Below are 22,832 nucleotides of genomic sequence, written 5' to 3'. Positions count from 1 at the left end.
ACTGCCAATTTCCCTAGCTCCTCCTTTCATTAAATCGGTGTACTACAGTCAGTTTAAAGCAACAGCACAATTGAAGATGGAGAGAAGGAACTTCCTTATCCGCTGCAAACAGACCCTAAATGACTGCACTCGGCTTCTGCTCTCCAATAATCCTGGACTTGATGCCCTTCAGTCCACGTTAACAAGGTTGATTCTTTTTAAATACTATTATTACTTAATCATGAAGTTGATCAGCTAGCTAACACAGAGGACAGATCTGTTCATTGCTATGCAGCTATGTTGGAGGATCAGACACAGACAGCAGTGCAAGTAATTTAGGCCTATGTATTGCTAATATTGTAAGTCTGATTAGGCCAAGGGAGCATTTTACATTTAACTAGTATACATAGTCTATAAACTCAGCAAAAAAAGAAACGTCCCTTTTTTAGGACCTTGTCTTTCAAAGATCATTCGTAAAAAGCCAAATAACTTCACAGATCTTCATTGTAAAAGGTTTAAACACCGTTTCCCATGCTTGTTCAATGAACCATAAACAATTAATGAACATGCACCTGTGGAACGGTCGTTAAGACACTAACACCTTACAGACGGTAGGCAATTAAGGTCACAGTTATGAAAACTTAGGACACTAAAGAGGCCTTTCTACTGACTCTGAAAAACACCAAAAGAAAGATGCCCAGGGTCCCTGCTCATCTGCATGAATATGCTGCAAGGAGGCATGAGGACTGCAGATGTGGCCAGGGCAATAAATTGCAATGTCCGTACTGTGAGACGCCTAAGACAGCGCTACAGGGAGACAGGACGGACAGCTGATCGTCCTCGCAGACCACGTGTAACAACACGTGCACAGGATCGGTACATCCGAACATCACACCTGCGGGACAAGTACAGCATGGCAACAACAACTGCCCGAGTTACACCAGGAACGCACAATCACTCCATCAGTGCTCAGACTGTCCGCAATAGGCTGAGAGAGGCTGGACTGAGGGCTTGTAGGCCTGTTATAAGGCAGGCCAGACATCACCGGCAACAATGTCGCACAAGCCCACCATCGCTGGACCAGACAGGACTGGCAAAAAGTGCTCTTCACTGACGAGTCACAGTTTTGTCTCACCAGGGGTGGAGGTCGGATTCGCGTTTATCGTTGAAGGAATGAGCGTTACACCGAGGCCTGTACTCTGGAGCGGGATCGATTTGGAGGTGGAGGGTCCGTCATGGTCTGGGGCGGTGTGTCACAGCATCATCGGACTGAGCTTGTTGTCATTGCAGGCACTCTCAACGCTGTGCATTACAGGGAAGACATCCTCCTCCCTCATGTGGTACCCTTCCTGCAGGCTCATCCTGATATGACCCTCCAGCATGACAATGCCACCAGCCATACTGCTCGTTCTGTGCGTGATTTCCTGCAAGACAGGAATGTCAGTGTTCTGCCATGGCCAGCGAAGAGCCTGGATCTCAATCCCATTGAGCACGTCTGGGACCTTTTGGATAGGAAGGTGAGGGCTAGGGACAGCCCCCCCCCCCCCCCCAGAAATGTCTGGGAACTTGCAGGTGCCTTGGTGGAAGAGTGGGGTAACATCTCACAGCAAGAACTAGCAAATCTGGTGCAGTCCATGAGGAGATGCACTGCAGTACTTAATGCAACTGGTGGCCACACCAGATACTGACTGTCACTTTTGATTTTGACCCCCCCTTTGTTCATGGACACATCATTCCATTTCTGTTAGTCACATGTCTGTGGAACTTGTTCAGTTGATGTCTCAGTTGTTGAATCTTGTTATGTTTATACTATTTACACATGTTAAGTTTGCTGAAAATAAACGCAGTTGACAGTGAGAGGACGTTTCTTTTTTTGCTGAGTTTATTTCTCATCATATTTGCGCCTCTTCAATGTTCGGTGCTTTCCCGGGTAAAGGGGCAGTATCTCTTCAGCTGTATCAGATCCACAACTGTCAGTGTCCATGCTAGCTGGGCTAACAACAAATGTATAATTACTGATGCTAGCATCAACTTGTGTCGTTGACAGATGCAGGTATTATTATATTCTGCTGGTAGTAGCAGTAGAGCTGGTATGTGTCTATGGACGCGGGCCTACTTTTGTTTTTAACCATTTATCCATTTTCGAGCAAACGGAATGAGCAGTGGCTACGTTTGGGTAAATATGTACCGTTAGTGGAATTCCCGCGAGAGAGTAACAGTTAATGTGATTGGATGTTAATTATTTGACTAGGCTACTTGTATTTGACAATGTGTTGTTATTTCGCTGAACACTAGATGGTTTAATTTTATTTCTGTCAGTGAAACAAGGCTAATCGGGCGAGAGAAAAAAAAAACACCCAAATGTATAGCCCCGTTTAGAATTATTAGAATAAAAATGATTATTATTATTATTTTATTTTTTAAATGTGAATCATATTTTTATTTGGCGTACACCCGACGGCATTGCGTGTACCCCAGTTTGGGAATACCCGATCTATAACAATGAAGTAAATCATATATTTGGCACATCATTGTGCATGATGTTACAAATCAATTATATTGAGGTAAAAATTACTGTAGCCTACAATAGTAAAATAAAACTCAATTGACTGTCTGACTTTGGAATCACTGATTCAATGTGAATAAAAACTCTGGGAAAGTGGACAGTTTCACTTTTCCACACCTGAACATAAAACAAATATTTCTGTCCTGTCCGCACCTGAACAACTCCCTCTTCCTCCTGATGTGTGCACTCGCTTGGACGATCATCAACACAATCCACCCTTTTACAGATTACGTGCAGATAATGTACAGGTAAAACAGCTCTCAAATGATAATGCCTATACAGTGGAATTTGAGAATCCCTTTATTATAGAAAAGTCTTAGAATTGCGTTAGAGGAACTCAAGAGTACAGGTAATTACATGTATGTGATAGTCCATTATTCCATGTTGTATGCAGTATTCCTATGAGTTTGTACTGGGGACAAATGTGGCTAGTGGCTACAACCGCCAGGGGTCAACCCTCACCACCCACCTATAGCATAGCTACGCTATCAGTTCAGTTAGTGGGGAGATACTGAAATATCTTGCCTGAGTAACCATGTCATCTTCCTACCCGGAAAAGGAGATAAGGTAGGGTGGGAGTGAGAAAGGAACAAAAATATAAAGATTGTGTCATTGGGTATAAAGAAAAGGTCATTTTTGTTACATTTGGGGCTAATGGGAGAAAATAGCTGACTATGGAGAGTGTCTTGTCAATCTTGAGGGGTTAGGCCACCATTGCAAGGTTAGGGTCAAAAGGAAAGGAACACACGACAAGGTGTTGACTCTGGGTGTATCTCAATAGTCTAAAGAGACTTCATCTCCTCGTCTCTTCTCCATCTCTGCTGATTCGAAAGCGCATGATAGGTGAAAACAAATCTTTGTTCACAAGTATTTTCTTTCACCTATCCGCTTCTCTCTCATATCCCAGATCGAGGAGAGGAGGCCACTTAAGACTGTATTTAGTAGCTGCGGCCAAACAGGGTGTAATACTGGGCGGCCTCCTTGCCGCTGACGCACATCTGACCCGGCTGCAGGGGCTTGAGGGGCTTGAAGGGGATACACAGGCTCTTTGCACCCATGGAGGGGGCACCGGGCTCCAGATCCTGGTCCCTGGAGAGGGGGAGAGAGAGCGAGGGGCTAGGAGTTAGGGAGGTGACCGATTTTATCAACTTCATTCTACATTTGGTAACACTTCACTTAGAGCAGATAACGCATCTTGATGTGAAGGTGTTCCTAATGTTTGGTATAGTCAGTGAATGTTAGCATGCATCCCAGTCATTGAGTGGTACTTGAGTGAGTCTTACTTGGCAGTGGTCTTCTTGATCCAGTCTTCACACTCGATGCCTCCACAGAAGGGGATCTGGACAATCTGTGGTTATCAACATAAAAATAAAAAAAAGAGTCAGTTCGTTTATATTACTTAAGCCAGCCAGACATGGAAACGATTCAGCTGATGATTGGGAATCTAACAGAAACAAACTTCAACGTAACACACCCTGCCCTGGTCCAGGTCTTTCTGGAACTGTTCCATAGAGTCTGCTACCACCATATGTTTGTTCAGGTCGTCCGATGCCCTGCAACACAGAGGAAGAGGAGGCATTTTAGTCACACGTGTGTGTGTGTGTGTGTGTGCGCATGTTAGCACCTGTGCGGTAGCTCAGAGAGTGAGAGAGAGAGAGAATGAGAGGGATTGTGGGTGTTACAAGAGGTTGGCTTTGATTTCCTCCAGTAGGTGTGTGTATGGATCAGCATACGCATACCTCTTGAAGAGGTTGGTCTGGATGTCCTCCAGTAGCTGTATGAGCCTCTTCTCGGTGTCTGCCTCGGGCAGGGTGATCTTCTCCCCCGTGTCTCTCCTCACGGCCACACACTGACCCTGCTTCAGGTCCTTAGGACCCACCTCAAGGCGAATGGGCACGCCCTGAGAGAGAGGGATGGAAGGAGGGGTGGAGAGAGAGAAGGATGGAGAGCAAGAAAGAAAGCGAAGGAGAGAGGATAGAGATGCAGACGTTTCCTTTCAATTGGACTGACGAGAAGTTTATCCCTGAAATCAACCAATTGTCAGAAGTACAAATTTATCCCCAAAATCCATGGAAAAGTTACATGAGGCCCATGAACTACAGGTTCACTGTGGCAGCTATTTTGGCCAGTGCGGTCCATTTTAGAGGAAGCACTGAATGAGACAAGGCTGCAAACTTTCTAATGCACCTAGAAAAGGGTTCTGGGGGATTATTACAACAATAATAATAATAATAATAATAATATACACCATTTAAGATCTACTTTCATCCAAAGAGACATACAGTGCAGTGAGTGCAAAATGTTTAGTGTATGACTCCAGTGACAACCGAACCCACGAGCCACACAAGACCATGAGTGGTGGTTTTACCTTGAGTTCCCAGTGGTTGAACTTCCAGCCGGGAGAGTAATTGTCTCGGAGGTCAGCCTTTACCCGGGTCTCTCCCCTCTGCAGCCGGGCCAGGTACTTGGAGCACTGGGCCAGCAGAGACTCCTTCTCAGCCTCAGGCAGGGAGGCTGTGATGCCACACGGGATGATGATCACCTGGCAGAGAAGAGCAGGAGAAAATGCAGGGTTATAGAATTTGACTAGGGCCAAAAAAAAGGTGAAATTCTTTACCTTATGCCAGGCAGTCGTTATTAACTGACTTGCCTGGTAAAATAAAGGTGGAATCAAAATGTAAATCAAAACATACCTGGAGACAGGCAACTCTGGGGGGCAGCACCAGGCCCATGTTGTCCCCATGTACCATGGTGAGCACGCCGATTGTGCGGGTGGTGATGCCCCACGAGTTCTGGTAGGCTAGCTGCTTCTCGCCCGGCTTCCTGGGGTCCTCGAACTCGATGTTAAACATCCGGGAGAAGTTTTGGCCCAGGTGGTGGGATGTGGCACCCTGAGAGAAAGAGAACCATTTAACTTGTTTTTTATATATATATTTTATGATTCATATTTTTACATTCAGATGAATTGATAGAAAGGTGGAGGCACCCTGAGAGGAAGAGGAAACATTTACTTAAACATCAATACAAGTGTCCCTAAGAGGTTGTTTTGCTGATAGAGTGTGTTAAACTGTGCTTTATAAAACTGCATTAGAAGCTAGTGACTTTGGTTTGGTTTTTCGGCTAAGATGCCAAGTTTCACCCTAGTCTTCTATTAGGCCTCTTCCCCCTTGGGTCAGAACTAACCATGGGCAAGAACTGTTGAAGGCTCTAGCCATTTTAGGAGAACTTCCTATAGATTGCTTACAAAGGGCTAGGAAAAGATAGGAAAAATCTGAAATCAACAAATAGGCCCTATTGTCCGTAGTACAAATGTATCCCCATCGTCCATGGAAAATAAGATGTGAGGCCCATTACCTACAGGTTCACTGTGGCAGACATTTTGGCCAGTGCTGTCCATTATAAAGGAAGCACTGAATTTTACTTTCAAATACTTCAGATGGGCTTAATTCAATTCATGTCTGAATGAACGTGATGGATATAAGAACTTATGGCTGAAGGCTCCAGCAATTTTATAGGACCTTCCGACATTTTGCGTACACCTACTCCCATTAAACAACTACGGTCTCAATCCGGAATTCTGTGGTACAAAATCCAAATGTGGCGGCAGCCTATAAGTGTACCTGGATGGCTCTGCCGCTGGCAGAGATGAAGGCCTCCACGGTGGTAGTGTAGTCTCCTCCTGCAAACTTCTCCTTCTCGGTCTTTCTGCCCTTTACCACAGGGATGGCCATCAGCTCCTCGTAGACCCGTGCGTACAAGTCAAGGATCTGTAACACCTGGACACATGCACACAGACGGGGAGAAGATGAGTCAGTATTTATTAAAAGACTAAAGGGGGTGGGGGGGGGTCAAAAAGTATGTTGAGGGGGAAAAAATGTCCTGAAACTGGTAGGTACTAACTAGCTGACAAACTTATCGTATCATATTCGTCGTGATTGTATGTAGTACAAACGTATCACCAGAATCCATGTAAAAAATACATGCAGGGCCCATGAACTACAGGTAAACTGTGGCAGCCATTTTGGCCAGTGCAAAGGAAACACTGACTTCAACAAAACCGTACACTTTCAAATACTTGAGCTGTGCCTAATTCAACTTACACCAAAACATTAAAGCCAGACTCGAGCCCCAAATATGTCACTTTTTTCTGGTTTTATACATCTCTAAATGTACAGATGAAAGATTCATTTGCCATTTGGGTCACTTTCAAAGTGATTAAAATGACGGTTTTACGAATGATAAGAGCAGTAGCTTTGTTCACAAATTGCAGGTCAGATTTCTCCAAGTAATTATGACACACAGGCCAATTGATCATTTCTCTGTGGCATGTTCTCTTTTCTTCTGATCCATCCACAACTACAGCAACACTCAACAATACATATATCTAGCTATATCCCTAGAATTACAAACGAGACTCATTTCAAATGAGTGATAAAGAAAAAAAGTGTAATTTAGCTGACAAACGCATGTTGTAACGGTTAATAACATTGGCTCCTGGCTGTCAATCGGTCTGTGCGTCTGTCTGTGTGCAACAGCTGATGATGCGCAGGATTTGATGTTGCTAGCTTGAACTTCTAAATCAAAATTGGAATTGTGGGCGATTTTCATTCAGCAAGGGATTGAGAATATTTTCTTGCTAGTTGAGCGGATAATAATAACGAAAGCCAGCTCTGTCTACTACTGGTAGGTGAAGCAAGCTAGCTAGCTAGTTTAGCTGGAGATCAAGAGATCAAGCCGATTAAGCCACTACCGTTGCGATGTAAATGATAATGACATTTTACTGCTTATAGATATTTACACGCTTGTAGGCTACACGCAAATTCGAACACCAGCTGCCTGATCAAAGGGTGGCTGGCTCAGCTACTGCTCGAAAACTCTCCGAGCACATTATGACATCTTACCTGGGTGTTTGTTTTGTCACTCCGACAGTGATATGTCATAAATACAAATGGCGTAAATGAGACTTACCGAGTCTGCCTTCAAATACTGTTTGAACGCACTCTCCAGACATGACAAGTCCAAACTCAACATTCAAGACCGAAAAGTTAAGAACTCTAGTCTCAAGGACAGCTGAAAATAAAAAATGACCTCGTTACCTCTTCCGCGGCCTCCTCTTTGGTGGCAAAAGCCGTGTGTCCTTCCTGCCACAGGAACTCTCTGGTCCTTAGGAAGGGCTGGGGGTGCTTGAACTCCCACCTCTGAGGGAGAGATGAAGAAATAAATAAATGAGAAAACGAGAGAAGGAGTGAAACTCTGGATCCATTCTGTTAAGTTATCCTAAAGGGTTCTGCCAAAAGACCGTGGAAACACTGGACATGGTGAGGCGTCTTCCATTTCAAGTACGTTTGGGCTCTTCCATTTAGATTTTTTCCCCCTGGAATTGACCCAAACGATGATGGTGAACATGACAATGATCATTAGTGGAGTGGACACTGACCACAACGTTGCACCACTGGTTGAGTTTGATAGGTAGGTCTCTGTGGGACTGGACCCATTTGGCGTAGGCAGGGTACATCACTGTAAAAAGAGGAAGGAAGAACACATGGGTTAGTAGGGCGCCCCTTGTGTGCACATTTGGGATTACCGTCTACCCAGGCATGGGTACACCCTATGGGTCAGTGTCAATTAGTACATTTAGAAATGTATGGAAGAGAGACCAAGTAGAAGTGGTGAGCGTCATGGATACAAAATATAGCAGTTGTCATGATATACACCCATACAATAAAGCTTTTGAGACAGAGAAAAGCATCTGGAAATGCAATGCATCAAGTTCAACCTTACGGACTGACAGAAGGTGGGAAGGTGTGTGTCTCTTACCAGTTTCACTAGTGGGTCGGACAGCGATGGGCTCGGCAAGCTCAGTGTTCCCTGACCGTGTTACCCAGGCAACCTGAGGCCAGAAGACAAACACAGTTAACTACAAATGTGTCAAATCATTTTAAAAGGAGATCTTCTTGAGCATTCCAAAAAGACAAAATGGTGGTCTCACACACACACACACAAATCACTGGAAAGGGCGAGGACCAGGATTTCCAATAGGGCTCGATACACACCGATACCACATCTCACCACAAGATGTCAGGAACACCCATCACCCCCCCCAACACACACACACCTCTGGGGCAAAATCAGCTATGTGGGACTTCTCTTTCTCCAGGGCAGCCTGCGAAACGAACATGGGGAAGTAGCAGTTCTCCACACCCAGCTTCTTGATCTCGCGGTCAAAGAACTCCTTGATGGACTCCCAGATAGAGTAGGACCAGGGTCGCAGCACGTAGCAGCCGCTCACGTCATAGTACTCAATCATCTCTGCCTTGGTGATCACCTGGAGGGGAGGAGGGAAGGTGGAGGGCAGAGTTAAGGGTAAATGGGGAGCACGTGAAGGGAAACCTTATTGACTCGTAAACAAACAAAAAACATCACTTTCATATACAGTGCCTTCAGAAAGTATTTACACGCCTTGATTTTTCCTCCCAAATGTTCTTGTGTTACAGCCTGAATTTAAAATGGATTCAATTTAGATTGTTTTGCCACTGGCCTACACACAATACCCCATGATGTCAAAAAGTTTTTTTTTTTTATTAATAAAAAATGAAATAATAAAAATGTATAAAAAATGAAAAGCTGAAATGGCAAAAGTATTCAACCCTTTGTTATGGCAAGCCTAAATAAGTTCAGGAGTAAAAATGTGCTTAACAAGTCGCATGGACGCAATAATAGTGTTCAACAAGATTTTGAATGACTACCTCATCTCTGTACACCACACATACAATTATCTGTAAGGTCCCTCAGTCGAGCAGTGAATTTCAAACACAGATTCAAGACCGTGCATGTCAGAGCAAAAAACAAGCCATGAGGTCGAAGGAATTGTCTGTAGAGCTTTGAGTCAGGATTGTGTCGAGACACAGATCTAGGGAACAGAAGCAAAACATTTCTGTAGCAATGAAGGTCCCCAAGAACACAGTGGCCTCCATCATTCTTAAATGGAAGAAGTTTGCAACCACCAAATCTTTCCCTAGAGCTGGCCGCCTGGCCAAACAAAACAATCGGGGGAGAGGGGTCAGGGAGGTGACCAAGAACCCGATGGTCACTTACAGAGCTCCAGAGTTTCTGTGTAGATGGGAGAACCTTTCAGAAGGACAATCATCTCTGCAGCACTCCACCAATCAGGCCTTTTGGTAGAGTGGCCAGATGGAAGCCACTCCTCAGTAAAAAAGGCACGACAGCCCGCTTGGAGTTTGCCAAAAGGCACATCAGACCATGAGAAACAAGATTCTCTGGTCTGATGAAATTAAGATAACCATTTGGATTGAATGCCAAGCGTAACGTCTGGAGGAAACCTGGAACATCCCTACGGTGAAGCATGGTGGTGGGAGCGTCATGCTGTGGGGATGTTTTTCAGCAGCAGGGACTGGGAGACTAGTCAGGATCAAGGGAAAGATGAACGGAGCAAAATACAGCGAGATCTTTGATGAAAACCTGCTCCAGAGCGTTCAGGACCTCAGACTGGGGCGAAGGTTCAGCTTCCAACAGGACAACGACCCTAAGCACACAGCTTAGACAAAGCAGGAGAGGCTTCGGGAAAAGTCTATGAATGTCCTTGAGTGACCGAGCCAGAGCCCGGACTTGAACCCGATCGAACATCTCTGGAGAGACCTGAAAATAGCTGTGCAGCAGCGCTCCCCATCCAACCTGACAGAGCTTGAGAGGATCCGCAGAGAAGAATGGGAGAAACTCCCCAAATAGAGGTGTGCCAAGGTTGTAGCATCATACCCAAGAAGACTCGAGGCTGTAATCGCTGCCAAAGATGTTTCAACAAAGTACTTAGTAAAGGGTCTGAATACTGTAAATGTGATGTTTCAGTTTCAGTAAAAAAATTAAAATAAATGATTTGTCATTATGGGGTATTGTGTGTAGATTGATGAGGGGGGAAAAGTTTTTATCCATTTTAGAATAAGGCTGTAACTTAAAAATGTGGAAAAAGTCAAGGGGTCTGAATACTTTCCGACTGCACTGCATTTGTAGATGGGTCCATTTTTTAAATAATAAAAATAGACATTGGAATATACCTTTGAGCATGATGAAGTTATGACAACGACTAGGTTTCAGTTGAACAACGTTTACTAAACCGTATTTCCACAATGCATGGTTGCCATTGCACACGGGCCCATCAACAGAGAGACACCCGCGCAGGCGCACTAATAACAGAGTAATAGCACCGTAATAACAGAAATATAGGGAAACTTAAAACAGGAATTTAACATTAATTACACTTTGGATCAGAAATAAATATCAATACACCCAGTCACTACAAAGACACAGGCGTCCTTCCTAACTTCGTTGCCGGAGAGGAAGGAAACCGCTCAGGGATTTCACGATGAGGACAATGGTGACTTTAAAACAATAACAGAGTTTAATGTCTGTGATAGGAGAAAACTGAGGATGGATCAACATTGTAGTGACTCCACAATACTAAACTAAATGGCCGAATAAAAAGGAGAAAGCCTGTACAGAAAACAAATATTCCAAAACATGCATCCTGTTTGCAACAAGGCACTAAAGTAATACTGCAAAAAATGTGGCAAAGCAATTAACTTTTTGTCCTCAATGTTATGTTTGGTCACCTTCCTGATCAACGCCCTTCTCCCCTGATTGTCCTCAATGTTATGTTTGGGGCAAACCCAATACAAAACATTACTGAGTACTACTCTCCATATTTTCAAGCATAGTGGTGGATGCGTCATGTTATGGGTATGCTTGTAATCGTTAACTGGGGAGTTTTTCAGGATAAAATAGATACGGAACGGAGCACAGGAAAAATCCTAGGGGAACACCTGGTTCAGACTGCTTTCCACCAGACGCTGGGAGAAGAATTCACCTTTCAGCAGGACAATAACCTAAAACACAAGGCCAAATCTACACTGGAGTTGACGACAGTGAATGTTCCTGAGTGGATGAGTTACAGTTCTGACTTAAATCTGCTTGAAAATCTATGGCAAGATCTGAAAATGGTTGTCTAGCAATGATCAACAACCAATGGTGACAGAGCTCAAATTAAAAAAAAAAAAAAAAAAGAAAAGAAAAAAAGAAATTATGCACAATCCAGGTGTGGAAAGACTAAAGATCACAGCTGTAATTACTGCCAATGGTGATTCTAACGTGAATTTTTATTCCACTTTGACAGAGATTTTGTGTAGATCGTTGACAGAAAATGACAAATAAATCTATTTTAATCCCACTTTTTAACCACAAAATTTGGAAAAGTTTAAGGGATGTGAATACTATCTGAAGGCACTGTATGCACAGTACACACTCACCTGAGAGTACCAATCAGCTAGGTTCTCCTCCTTCTTAGCCTCCAGCCCCAGTCTGAATTAGGAAAAGACACGTACATCATTAGGGTGACATTTTGCATGTGCAAATGGCAGTGAGAAATTAGCAAAATAACCAATAAATGTGAAATCGATGGGAAGGCATATTATCCAATGTCTTGCATTGCTCAGTTTACTTAACCCAGGTTAAATAATCAGCTCCTTAGAACCTATAATGTTAAAGTACATTTTCCAATTAAATCACAGTGCAGATTAGTGAGTTTAAAGTCTTATTTCTGATCTGTGCTTTTTTGCATTTGGTTTACGTTGTGTGATCAGTAGCGGACTGTGCCTATTGGGCCTTGGCCTTCAGAAGCATGGCTCCTAAGTTAATCATCATGCCAAATAGCCTATGTAATTCATGACAATTACACAGCCAAAGCCCTCAACTCCATATCGCCCAGCTCAAATCAAACCACATTTTATTTGTCACATGCGCCAGAAACACTGTGAAATGCTTACTTACAAGCCCTTAACCAACAATGCAATGTTTAGTACCAGGGTCTTAGCTTAGTGATGAGCTTTGTGGGCACTATGGTGTTGAACACTGAGCTGTAGTCAATGAACAGCATTCTGTTCCTTTTGTCCAGTTGGGAAAGGGCAGTGTGGAGTGCGATAGAGATTGCATCATCTGTGGATCTGCTGGGGCGGTATGCGAATTAGAGTGGGTCTAGGGTTTCCCGGGATGGTGGTGTTGATGTGAGCCATGACCAGCCTTTCAAAGCACTTCATGGCTACCGACGTCAGTGCTTGGGATGATAGTCATTTGCTTTCTTGGGCACAGGGACTATTGGTGGTCTGCTTGAAACATGTAAGTATGACATACTCGGTCAGGGAGAGGTTGAAAATGTCAGTGAAGACATTTGCCAGTTGGTCAGCGCATGCTCTGTGTATAGGTCCTGGTAATCAGTCTGTTTGATTATGGCCTTATACAGCTCGTTGAGTGCGTTCTTAGTGCCAGCATCGGTTTGTGGTGGTAAATCGACAGCTACGAAAAATATAAACTCTTGGTAGATAGTGTGGTAGAGTCTAGTCCAAAAATGTTGTGTGTTCACACGCACGCAACAACAATCTCATCTGGCCACAGCCTGCCATCCCAAACCACCATTACATGCATGAGATTATTCTTTAAAAATGCAATACACTCCCAGCTCATTCAGATCAAGTCAAACACACAATTACAGCACTTAATTAGTATTGCTAAAACAAAAAAAATATTGATACACTTTGTAATGCGTTTTTAACTTTTCATAATTGAGCCAACAAGGTTGAAGGCCAAACTTTTAGCTAGCTAACTTAAGTCACAAAAAAAAACTAGAACATCAGTGATGAGTTCAACGGAGGTTTTTCAGAATCGATTAGTTTGTTTGCTAGGGGAGTATAATCGATTACTCAAAGTTAGTTTAAAACTAATACATTTGAGTTTTCTTAGCAACACACCTACTCATTCAAGGGTTTTACTTAATTTTTTCCAATTTTCTACATTGTAGATTAACAGTGTAGACATCAAATCAAAACTATGAAATAACACATATGGAATCAGTGTTAAACAATTTTAGATTCTTCAAATAGCCACCCTTTGCCTTGGCAGCTGTGCACACACTTGGAATTCTCTCAACCCGCTTCACCTGGAATGCTTTTCCAACAGTGTTGAAGGAGTTCCCACATACACTACCTTTCAAAAGTTTGGGGTCACTTAGAAATGCCCTTGTTTTAGAAAGAAAAGCCAATTCTTTGTCCATTAAAATAACATACAATTTATTAGAAATACAGTGTAGACATTGTTCAGGTTGTAAATTACTATTGTAGCTGGAAACGGCAGCAAACTGGCTCTAACCGGAATAGAAAGAGGAGTGGGAGGCCCCGGTGCACAATTGAGCAAGAGGACAAGTACATTAGTGTCTAGTTTGAGCAACAGGCTCCTCACAAGTCCTGAACTGGCAGCTTCATTAAATAGTACCCGCAAAACACCAGTCTCAACATCAACAGTGAAGAGGCGACTCCGGGATGCTGGCCTTCTAGGCAGAGTTCCTCTGTCCAGTGTCTGTTCTTTTGCCCATCTTAATTTTTTATTTGTATTGGTCAGTCAAGATATGGCTTTTTCTTTGCAGCTCTGGCAAAAGAACACAGACACTGGACAGAGGAACTCTGCTGTTGTAAGAGATCTTCTGTTTCTTGGCAATTTATCACATGGAACAGCCTTCATTTCTCAGAAGAAGAATAGACTGACAAGTTTCAGAAGGTCAATTTCTGTCTATTTTGAGCCTGTAATCGAACCCATAAATGCTGATGCTCCAGATACTCAACTAGTCTAAAGAAGGCCAGTTGTATTGCTTCTTTAAATCAGAACAGTTTTCAACTGTGCTAACATAATTGCAAAAGGGTTTTCTAATGATCAATTAGCCTTTTAAAATGATAAAATTCTCACAGGAATGATTGTTGCTGATAATGGGCCCGTGTACGCCTATGTATATATTCCATTAAATATTCCACTATTTCTGATCAATTTTACGTTATTTTAAATGGACAAAAAATGGGCTTATCTTTCAAAAACAAGGACATTTCTAAGTGACCCCAAACTTTTGAATGGTAGTGTATGCTGAGCACTTGTTGGCTGCTTTTCCTTCACTCTGCGGTCCAACTCATCCCAAACTGTCTCAATTGAGTTGAGGTCGGGTGATTGTGGAGGCCAGTTGATTAATCAAACTCATCTATATGGAACAGTGAAAACACTCACCATAAATGTATCATCCGGTCCAGCTAAATTGTCAATCATAAGATGTTCGGTTTGTTGCTTTTAAATCCAAGAGAAGCTTTGTACAATAGTGTACCTTTATTTCAGCTAGCCAAACAGAAAACTGCAGAAATTCAGCAACAATTCCTGGCTGATTTAATACAGTGGTGACGTTAATCAAAGCCTGCTAGCTAGAGGGTCCGGAAGCCGTGGGAATAAAAAATATATATATATATATAATAAAATAAAAAGTCGGCTTGGCTAATCATGCTGTCATTCCAAAATTCTCCCCAGATCCTGATTGAATAGCTATTCCACTTTTCATTTATTTTCCCTTCCCCATCAGACAAAGCAATGAATTTTAACAAGTAATGTTCAATAACTTAACGCAATTTTCATTTAAAATATTACTAGGCCTCCTCTGAATGCTTTGAAGGCCCTGACGGTATTTCACTGTGTGCGATAACAATTTGAAACATTTATAGGAGCAATGTGTTGAGCTTATTGCGCAGCAGGTCAAACCACACAGGTAAGAATATTATGTTTGCTGCCATACATTTTCTTACTGGTGACCTCAGCAGGAATCGAACCCACTACACTGACGCTGCAAGCGCCAAGCTCTACCAACTGACCATACAGGACCACATACATTCAGCAGTACACCCCCTATATGTTCAACACTCTCTCTCTCTCCATCTCTGCCATCTATCCCGCTATCTTCAAATCTTCACTCCATTAAAGTCCCAATGATTTCTATTTATCCATCCCTGTGCCCTCCCCTCCATCCATCCATCCCGCTCTCTCACCGTGTCTGTTTCTTGGGACCACCATCTCCTCCTCCCCCTGTGCCTCCCAACAAGGCCTCCTTGCCCTTTTCTCCCTTTTGCTGCTTCTTCCCTCCTCCTCCTCCTCCTGCCTGTTTCTCAGACTTGTTCTCTCGGTCCTTGCGGTTCTTGTCCTCTCTGCTCGAAGCTCCAGCGGCAGCCACAACATTGTAGTCCTCTCCGGTGAGGGCCTTGTACTGAGTCTTCAGGGCCAGCAGCTGCTTCACGGCACAGTCCACCTGGTCCTGGTGGCATTTTATATTGCGTTATGAGGTCTGCCTGTGGCATTTCATCAATCTACAAGCAATTAGGGTTACCCCTAAATCACAATATTAAGACTTAAATCTGATTAATAATTGTTAGCAAATATTTATATAATAAATGGTATTATTTATAGTTAGCTATACTAGGTACCTGCACCAAAAGTCCAGTATCCCTCATCTGAATAGCTTCTCGCCAACACGTTTTCAGCATTTTTGGTCATAGGTTTGCAAAGTGAAACGAAATCCCACTTACCTTAGGAGCCTTCTCTGATTTCAGCTTCCTCACTAGCTCCCCCTTTTGGACAACCTGGGTGAAGAGTGCCTGAGGGGAGGAACCAGACTGGTCCTGGGGGGCGGGGCTAGCCTGAACAGGGGCAGGGCTGACAGCTGGGGCCACGCCTGGTTTGTAGTCCTGGCCAGTCGCCTGCTTATACTCAGCTTTGAGTGACAGCAGCTGCTTGACAGCGGTGTCCACCTGGTCCTGAGAGGGCGGGGACAAAGATAAAAGGGGTCATGTCACTTTCTTTTCAACTACCGAAAATTCATTAATAAAGCTGTTCATATTATAAAAGAAAAAAAATTGCAGACAGAAATGTTGCAATAGAGCAGGCATGATGTCCATTCAATATTTTATGAAGCATTTCATCCAACGCGTGCCTAATGTATGCCAACCTATCATCCCTTCCTGTTGGTCTCACCTTGGGGGCCTTCTCGGTCTTCAATTTCCTCACCAGGTCACCCTGCTGAGTCACGCGCTCATAGATGCCTGAGCCAGAAGTGGCTGTGGGGGCTGGGTTGCTCTGGACTGGGGCAGGAGCAGGGGCTGGGTTGCTCTGGACTGGGGCAGGAGCAGGGGAAGCTCCTGGCTTGTAGTCGTGACCCGTCACCTGTTTGTACTCTGCCTTCAAGGCTAAGAGCTCCTTCAGGGCAGCATCAACCTGGTCCTTTGTGGAGCGATTGATCAAATACAGACGTTAGGGAGGAGAAATCAGGGATGAAGGAGCAAAAAATTTAGAGCCGTTATGAACAGTTGGAGCAAATACAGAGATAATACATAAATAACGGGCTCCCGAGTGGTGCAGCAGTCTAAGGCACAGCATCTCAGTGCTAGAGGCGTCACTACAAACCCTGGTTTGATCCCGGGCTGTATCACAACTGACCGTGAACGGGGGTCCCATAGGGCGGCGCACAATTGTCCCGGTTAGGGGAGTGTTTGGCCGGGGTGGGCCGTCATTGTTAAATAAGAATTTGTTCTTAACTGACTTGCCTAGTTAAATAAGTTAAATAAACGTATAGGAGTGACGAGTCCATTATACAATCCATTATAACCTCGTAATAATATCCAATACCTGCAGGGTTAAAGTAAAGCGTTAGTGAACACTTCTCCACCTTACCTTGGGTGCTTTCTCAGATTTAAGCTTCCTAACAGTGTCTCCCTGTTTGGTCACACTTTCATATAGGCTTGAGGCAGAGGAGGATGAGGCAGTGGGGGCATTCTTGGCTGGGGCAGCGTCAGGAGGGATCATCCCTGGATTGTACTCTTGTCCTGTGATCTGTTTGAACTCAGCTTTGAAAGCCAGCAGCTGTTTGACTGCAGCATCAACCTGGTCCTGGAGAGAAGACGAGAGAGAGTTTAAAAAATGAATTGATCATATCTTTTCGTCAGGAAAACCTCAAAACAAAGAAAACACATTTGAAATGTTCTACTTGAAGGAACTACAATTGTGGAGGCTATTTCACCTCTGGATTCTAAATCTAATGTAATCAATTAAAAACAAGCCAACAGTAAACATGTCGTCCCCCACTAATTATGCAGCCCCCGACTGGACAATTATTTAAACTGTAATTGCGTGGATTAATGAGGAAAAATTCCAATGATTTCCTCTCGTTGGAAATCAAAACTTGATAGCTCACAATAGGGTTGGGCGATGTCAACTTTTGTCCAATCGTGACTAAGTACCCATAAAACATTGTGATACATCGTTATTCCCCCCCCCCCCCCCCCCTCCCCATAGTTTTTTACATTGCGCCCCCCCCTAAAAAGGACCACTAGCAACAGGAGGGACGAGAGGAATCATGACAAAATATTTTTTGGAGCCAAATCTTTTTTTAGTAGCTCTGTTGGGAGGTGTGCCCCCGTGTGTGCGTTATGTGATAAGTTATAAATCGATACACGAGTAACATAGAATCGGACTACACCGGCTCTGACGCTAATCGAGGCAAACCACATAGAACCACGCATTAGACGAGAGCATCAGCGGGTCCGGACGACTGTGTGGTCTCACTCTCCGTAGCCGATGTAAGTAAGACCTTTAAACAGGTTACCATTCACAAGCCCGCAGGGCCATACGGATGACCAGGATGCGTACTCAGCGCATGCGCTGACCAGCTGGCAAGGGTCTTCACTGACATTGTAAACCGCTCCCTGGCCCAGTCTGTAATACCTACATGTTTCAAGCAGACCACCATAGTCCCTGTTCCCAAGAACGCCTAGGTAACCTGTCTAAATGACTATCGTCCCGTAGCACTCACATCTGTAGCCATGAAATGTTTTGAAAAGCTGGTCATGGCTCACATCAAGTATCATCCCAGACACCCAGGACCCACTCACATTTGCATACCGCCCCAACAGATATGACGCAATCTCTATTGCATTCCACACTGCCCTCTACCACCTGGACAAGATGAACCACCTATGTGAGAATGCTTTTCATTGACTGCAGCTCAGGTGGTGAGGGTAGGCAACCACACATCTGCCGTGCTGACCCTCAAATCACACCCCTCAACACGGGGGCCCCTCAGCACACTTCACTTTCTTTGGTACAGAATGTTCATACTATTATCACAAATGACCCGCCAAGCATTTCTGGACATCAGATCGATAGTTACTGACGTCGATTTCGACTTTAAACACGACTTCAAAAGTTCCACTGGTCATTAAGGACCCTTTTCCTTTGTTTCATGGGCTACCAAAATGCAGCAGACGAGGTAGAGTCCTGGTGAAATTGAGGAAAGGAGGCGGAGTGTATTTTCAGAAATAACAACTGACGTGCTGCTTCCAGTGTGAAGGAGATCTCAAGCTTGTGCCGACCTGATATAGAATACCCCATTGTAAGCGCTCATCCGTAATTATCACCACTGTCTACATCACTCCACAAGCCAACACCACCCTGGCACTCAAAGAAACTTTAAAATGGGGCCATAAACAAACAAGAAACCGCTCACCCAGAGGCAGTGTTTCTGGTGGGCAGAGACTAACACGGGGAGACTGTAAATTGTCCTACCTTACTACTTCCGACACGTATCCTGCGCCACTAGGGCCACTAACACTCTAGACCACTTTTATTCTACCTACAGAAACACATACACAGCCCTTCTCCTCCCTTCGGCACATCTGACCATACCGCCATTCTTCTGCTTCCAGCTTACAAACAAAAGCTCAAACAGGAAGTACCAGTGGTGCAATCAATAAGGAAGTGGTCGGATGAAGCAGACACGAGGATACAAGACTATTTTGTTCGTACAGACTGGGATATGTTTCGGGATTCAACCGATAGCATAGAGGAGTTCCCACAACAGTCACGGGCTTCATCAGTAAGTGCATAGACAATGTTGTCTCCACAGTGACTGTAAGAAGGTATCCAAACCAAAAACCATGAATTATAGGCAATATCTTCCCTGGCCTAAAAGACTAGAGCTACTGCTTACAAAGAACAGGACGAGGACATGGACGAATACAAGAAAGCCTGCCACGACCGCCGACGAGACATCATCCCAGACCCAATCCAAGAAGGAAAATAACTGTGAGAATGCTGTTCATAGACTACAGCTCAGCGTTCAACACCATAGTCCCCTCCAAGCTCATCACAAAGCTAGGGACCCTGGGCTGAACAGCTCCCTCTGCAACTGGATCCTGGACTTCCTGACGGGCCGGCACCACGTGGTGAGGTTAGGCACCAACACCGTCACACTGATCCTCAACACTGGGGCCTATCAGGGGTGTGTGCTTAGTCCCCTCCTGTTCACCCACGACTGCATGGCCACGCACGACTCCCAACACCATCATCAAGTTCTCTGACAACAGGATGGTTGTAGGCCTGATCACCGGTAGTGATGAGTCAGCCTACAGGGAGGAGGTCAGAGCCTTAGCAGTGTGGTGCCAGGGCAACAAGCGCAAGGAGCTGATCGTGGACTACAGGATAAGAGGGGAGAGCACGCCCCCATCCAAATTGATGGGGCTGTTGTGGAGCGGGTCGAGAGCTTAAAGTTCCTTGTCGTCCACATCACTTAAGGCTCTAACATGGTCCACACAGTCGTGAAGAGGGTACGGCAGTGCCTCTTTCCCCTCTGGATGCTGAAAAGATTTGGCATGGGCCCTTGGATCCTCAAAAAGTTATACAGCTGCACCGGAGAGCATCTTGACTGGCTGCATCACAAGTTGGTACGGCAAAGTGCTACAGAGGTTGGTGCGGACAGCCCAGTACATCACTGGGGCTGAGCTCCCTGCCTTCCAGGATCTCTATATCAGGCGGTGACAGAGGAAGGCCTGAGAAATTGCCAAAGACTGCAGCCACCCTAACCATAGACTGTTCACTCTGCTACCCTCCGGCAAACGGTACCAGAGCATTGGCTCTCGGACCAACAGGATCCGAGAGAGTTTCTACCCCCAAGCCATAAATAAAACTGCTAAATAGTATTTTTTACACCTTATCATAAGTTGAGGGTTTTTCATTTAGTTTGTGTTTTCAGGGGCAAACCTAGTGGGCATCCATGGTGGGTGTGTTTTAGAACCCCTTACTAGTGGCTTTGCCACCCCTTCTTGTTTTGGTTGTCCAAGTGATTGTGAGCAACATATTGAGTTTGTCTTGTGGGAACGTAACGATACAAAGTGTTATGTGTTGTATTGGATTTGAGCCAAACATTACTGAGTACCATCTCTCCATATTACCAAGCATAATGGTGTTCCATTCGAAGATGAATGAAGCAAAGTACGGAGATATCCTTGATAAAAACCTGCTCAGGACCTCAGACTGGGGCGAAGGTTTACCTTCCAACAGGACAACGACCCTAAGCACACAACCAAAACAATGGAGGAGTGGCTTCGGGACAAGTCTCTGAATGTCCTTGATTGGCCCAGCCAGAACCCGGACTTAAACCCGATCGAACACCTCTGGAGAGACCTGAAAATAGCTGTGCAGCGACGCTCCGCATCCAATCAGTGTAATTCAGTACATTCTGGATCTATGGCAAGATGCATCATTCACTAAAGTTTCGTCATAATCAGGCCAGTGGTGTCTGAGATATCACATGTAACTAACGTACTACGTACTAACAGACAGAGACAAATTCCAAAAATGTACAGTAGCTACAAATCTGGGAAAATTTTACCGCAACGATACAATAGCATTTCATGTCAGGTTTTTGGGGGTGTTATTGCACCAAATGATAAACAACAGAAAAATAGACTCAAACCTTGGGAGCTTTCTCGGATTTAAGCTTCCTCACTAACTCCCCCTGCTGGGTGACGCAAGCAAAGGGGCAGGAGACGGAGTCAGAAGAAGGGGATGCTGCCTTCTGAGGGGCGGAGCTAGCGGGCAGGCCCATGCCTGGTTTGTAGTCCTGGCCAGTCAGATGCTTGAACTGGGCCTTGAGTGAGAGCAGCTCCTTCACCGCTTTGTCCACCTCCTCCTTAGGGGCCTTGGAGGTTTTCAAATCGCGCACCTTCTCGCCTTGAGCCACAATGCAGGAGAAAACGGTGCCGGCGTCGCTAGCGGTAGGGGGGGCTGGGGCAGAGACCGGGGTGGTGTTGCACTTGGCTGGGGAGGCAGACTAAGAGGAGAGGAGACAAGGAGTAGGAAATATAAGAGAAGGCATCAGAAATTATTAGTGGGTAGGAAAGGAACAGTGATTTAAAAAACCTACAGTGCCTTGCAAAAGTATTCATCCCCTTGGCTTTTTAAAAATGTTGTTGCATTACAACCTGCAATTGAAATGGATTTTAATTGGATTTCATGCAATGGACATACACAAAATAGTCCAATTTGGTGAAGTGAAAAAAATTACTTGTTTCAATAAATAAAAATATATATATGAAAAGTTGTGCTGCATATGTATTCACCCCCTTTGCTATGAAGCCCCAAATAAGATCTGGTGCAACCAATTACCTTCAGAAGTCACATAATTGTTCTGAAGGGCAAGAGAATCTGCAACACCACTAAGCAAGCAGTACCATTAAGACCAAGGAGCTCTCCAAACAGTTCAGGGACAACATTGTGGAGAAGTACAGATCAGGGTTGGGTTATAAAAAATATACAAAACTTTAACGGTGTTCAAACAGAGCACCATTAAATTCATTATTAAAAAATGGAAAAAATATGGCCGCCAAACAAAACTCACAGACCAGGCAAGGAGGACATTAATCAGAGGCAACAAAGAGACCAAATATAACCCTGAAGGAGCTGCAAAGCTCCACAGCGGAGATTGGAGTATCTGTCCATAGGACCACTTTAAGCCGTACACTCCACAGAGCTGGGCTTTACGGAAGAGTGGCCAGAAAAAAAGCCATTGCTTAAAGAAAAAAGAAAAAAAACGTTTGGTGTTTGCCAAAAGGAATGTGGGAGACTCCCCAAACATATGGAAGAAGGTACACTTGTCAGATGAGACTAAAATTGAGCTTTTTGGCCATCAAGGAAAACGCGGTCTGGCGCAAAACCAACACCTCACCCCGAGAACACCAAGCATGGTGGTGGCAGCATCATACTGTGGGGATTTTTCAAACTGGTCAGAATTGAAGGATGGCACCAAATACAGGGGAATTCTTGAGGGAAACCTGTTTCAATTTTCCAGAGATGCGAGACTGGGACAGAGGTTCACCTTCCAGCAGGACAATGACCCTAAGCATACTGCTAAAGCAACACTTGAGTGGTTTAAGGGGAAACATTTAAATGTCTTGGAATGGCCTAGTCAAAGCCCAGACCTCAATCCAATTGAGAATCTGTGGTATGACTTACAAAGATTGCTGTACACCATCAGAACCCATCCAACTTGAAGGAGCTGGAGCAGTTTTGCCTTGAAGAATGGGCAAAAATCCCAGTG

At 44.5% G+C, this 22,832-nt stretch overlaps 1 protein-coding gene, 2 non-coding genes and 1 pseudogene across 4 annotated transcripts in view; all 4 read right to left on the bottom strand.

Annotated features, from left to right (window-relative positions):
- Positions 1–2,827: 2,827 nt before the first annotated feature.
- The window catches only part of LOC139530518 (bifunctional glutamate/proline--tRNA ligase-like), a 67,214-nt gene continuing 47,209 nt past the window's right edge, over positions 2,828–22,832 (bottom strand). For both annotated transcript variants that reach the window (XM_071327008.1, XM_071327009.1), the window contains 17 exons: positions 21,210–21,566; positions 17,132–17,347; positions 16,436–16,681; positions 15,991–16,218; positions 15,457–15,719; positions 11,863–11,914; positions 8,661–8,870; positions 8,363–8,435; positions 7,983–8,062; positions 7,642–7,743; positions 6,166–6,321; positions 5,239–5,436; positions 4,914–5,087; positions 4,285–4,445; positions 4,020–4,098; positions 3,829–3,893; positions 2,828–3,634 (listed from right to left, as the gene is read on the bottom strand). In XM_071327008.1, coding sequence (XP_071183109.1) covers positions 3,484–3,634; positions 3,829–3,893; positions 4,020–4,098; positions 4,285–4,445; positions 4,914–5,087; positions 5,239–5,436; positions 6,166–6,321; positions 7,642–7,743; positions 7,983–8,062; positions 8,363–8,435; positions 8,661–8,870; positions 11,863–11,914; positions 15,457–15,719; positions 15,991–16,218; positions 16,436–16,681; positions 17,132–17,347; positions 21,210–21,566 — 2,811 coding nt within the window. In that variant the 3' untranslated portion in view covers positions 2,828–3,483. The remainder of the gene's footprint in view (positions 3,635–3,828; positions 3,894–4,019; positions 4,099–4,284; positions 4,446–4,913; positions 5,088–5,238; positions 5,437–6,165; positions 6,322–7,641; positions 7,744–7,982; positions 8,063–8,362; positions 8,436–8,660; positions 8,871–11,862; positions 11,915–15,456; positions 15,720–15,990; positions 16,219–16,435; positions 16,682–17,131; positions 17,348–21,209; positions 21,567–22,832) is intronic.
- On the bottom strand, positions 4,581–4,717 carry LOC139531189 (small nucleolar RNA SNORA5). The gene has a single exon (XR_011666293.1). It is a non-coding gene; the product is annotated as a small nucleolar RNA SNORA5 (small nucleolar RNA).
- Positions 5,838–5,980, bottom strand: LOC139531190 (small nucleolar RNA SNORA5). Its single transcript, XR_011666294.1, has one exon. It is a non-coding gene; the product is annotated as a small nucleolar RNA SNORA5 (small nucleolar RNA).
- LOC139531193 (small nucleolar RNA SNORA5) lies at positions 6,479–6,607 on the bottom strand (annotated as a pseudogene).

Source organism: Salvelinus alpinus, chromosome 9 (genome assembly GCF_045679555.1).
Source record: "Salvelinus alpinus chromosome 9, SLU_Salpinus.1, whole genome shotgun sequence".
Taxonomy (NCBI): domain Eukaryota; kingdom Metazoa; phylum Chordata; class Actinopteri; order Salmoniformes; family Salmonidae; genus Salvelinus; species Salvelinus alpinus.
Note: the sequence above shows the minus strand (reverse complement) of the source record. Positions and strands in the feature narration are given on the sequence as shown.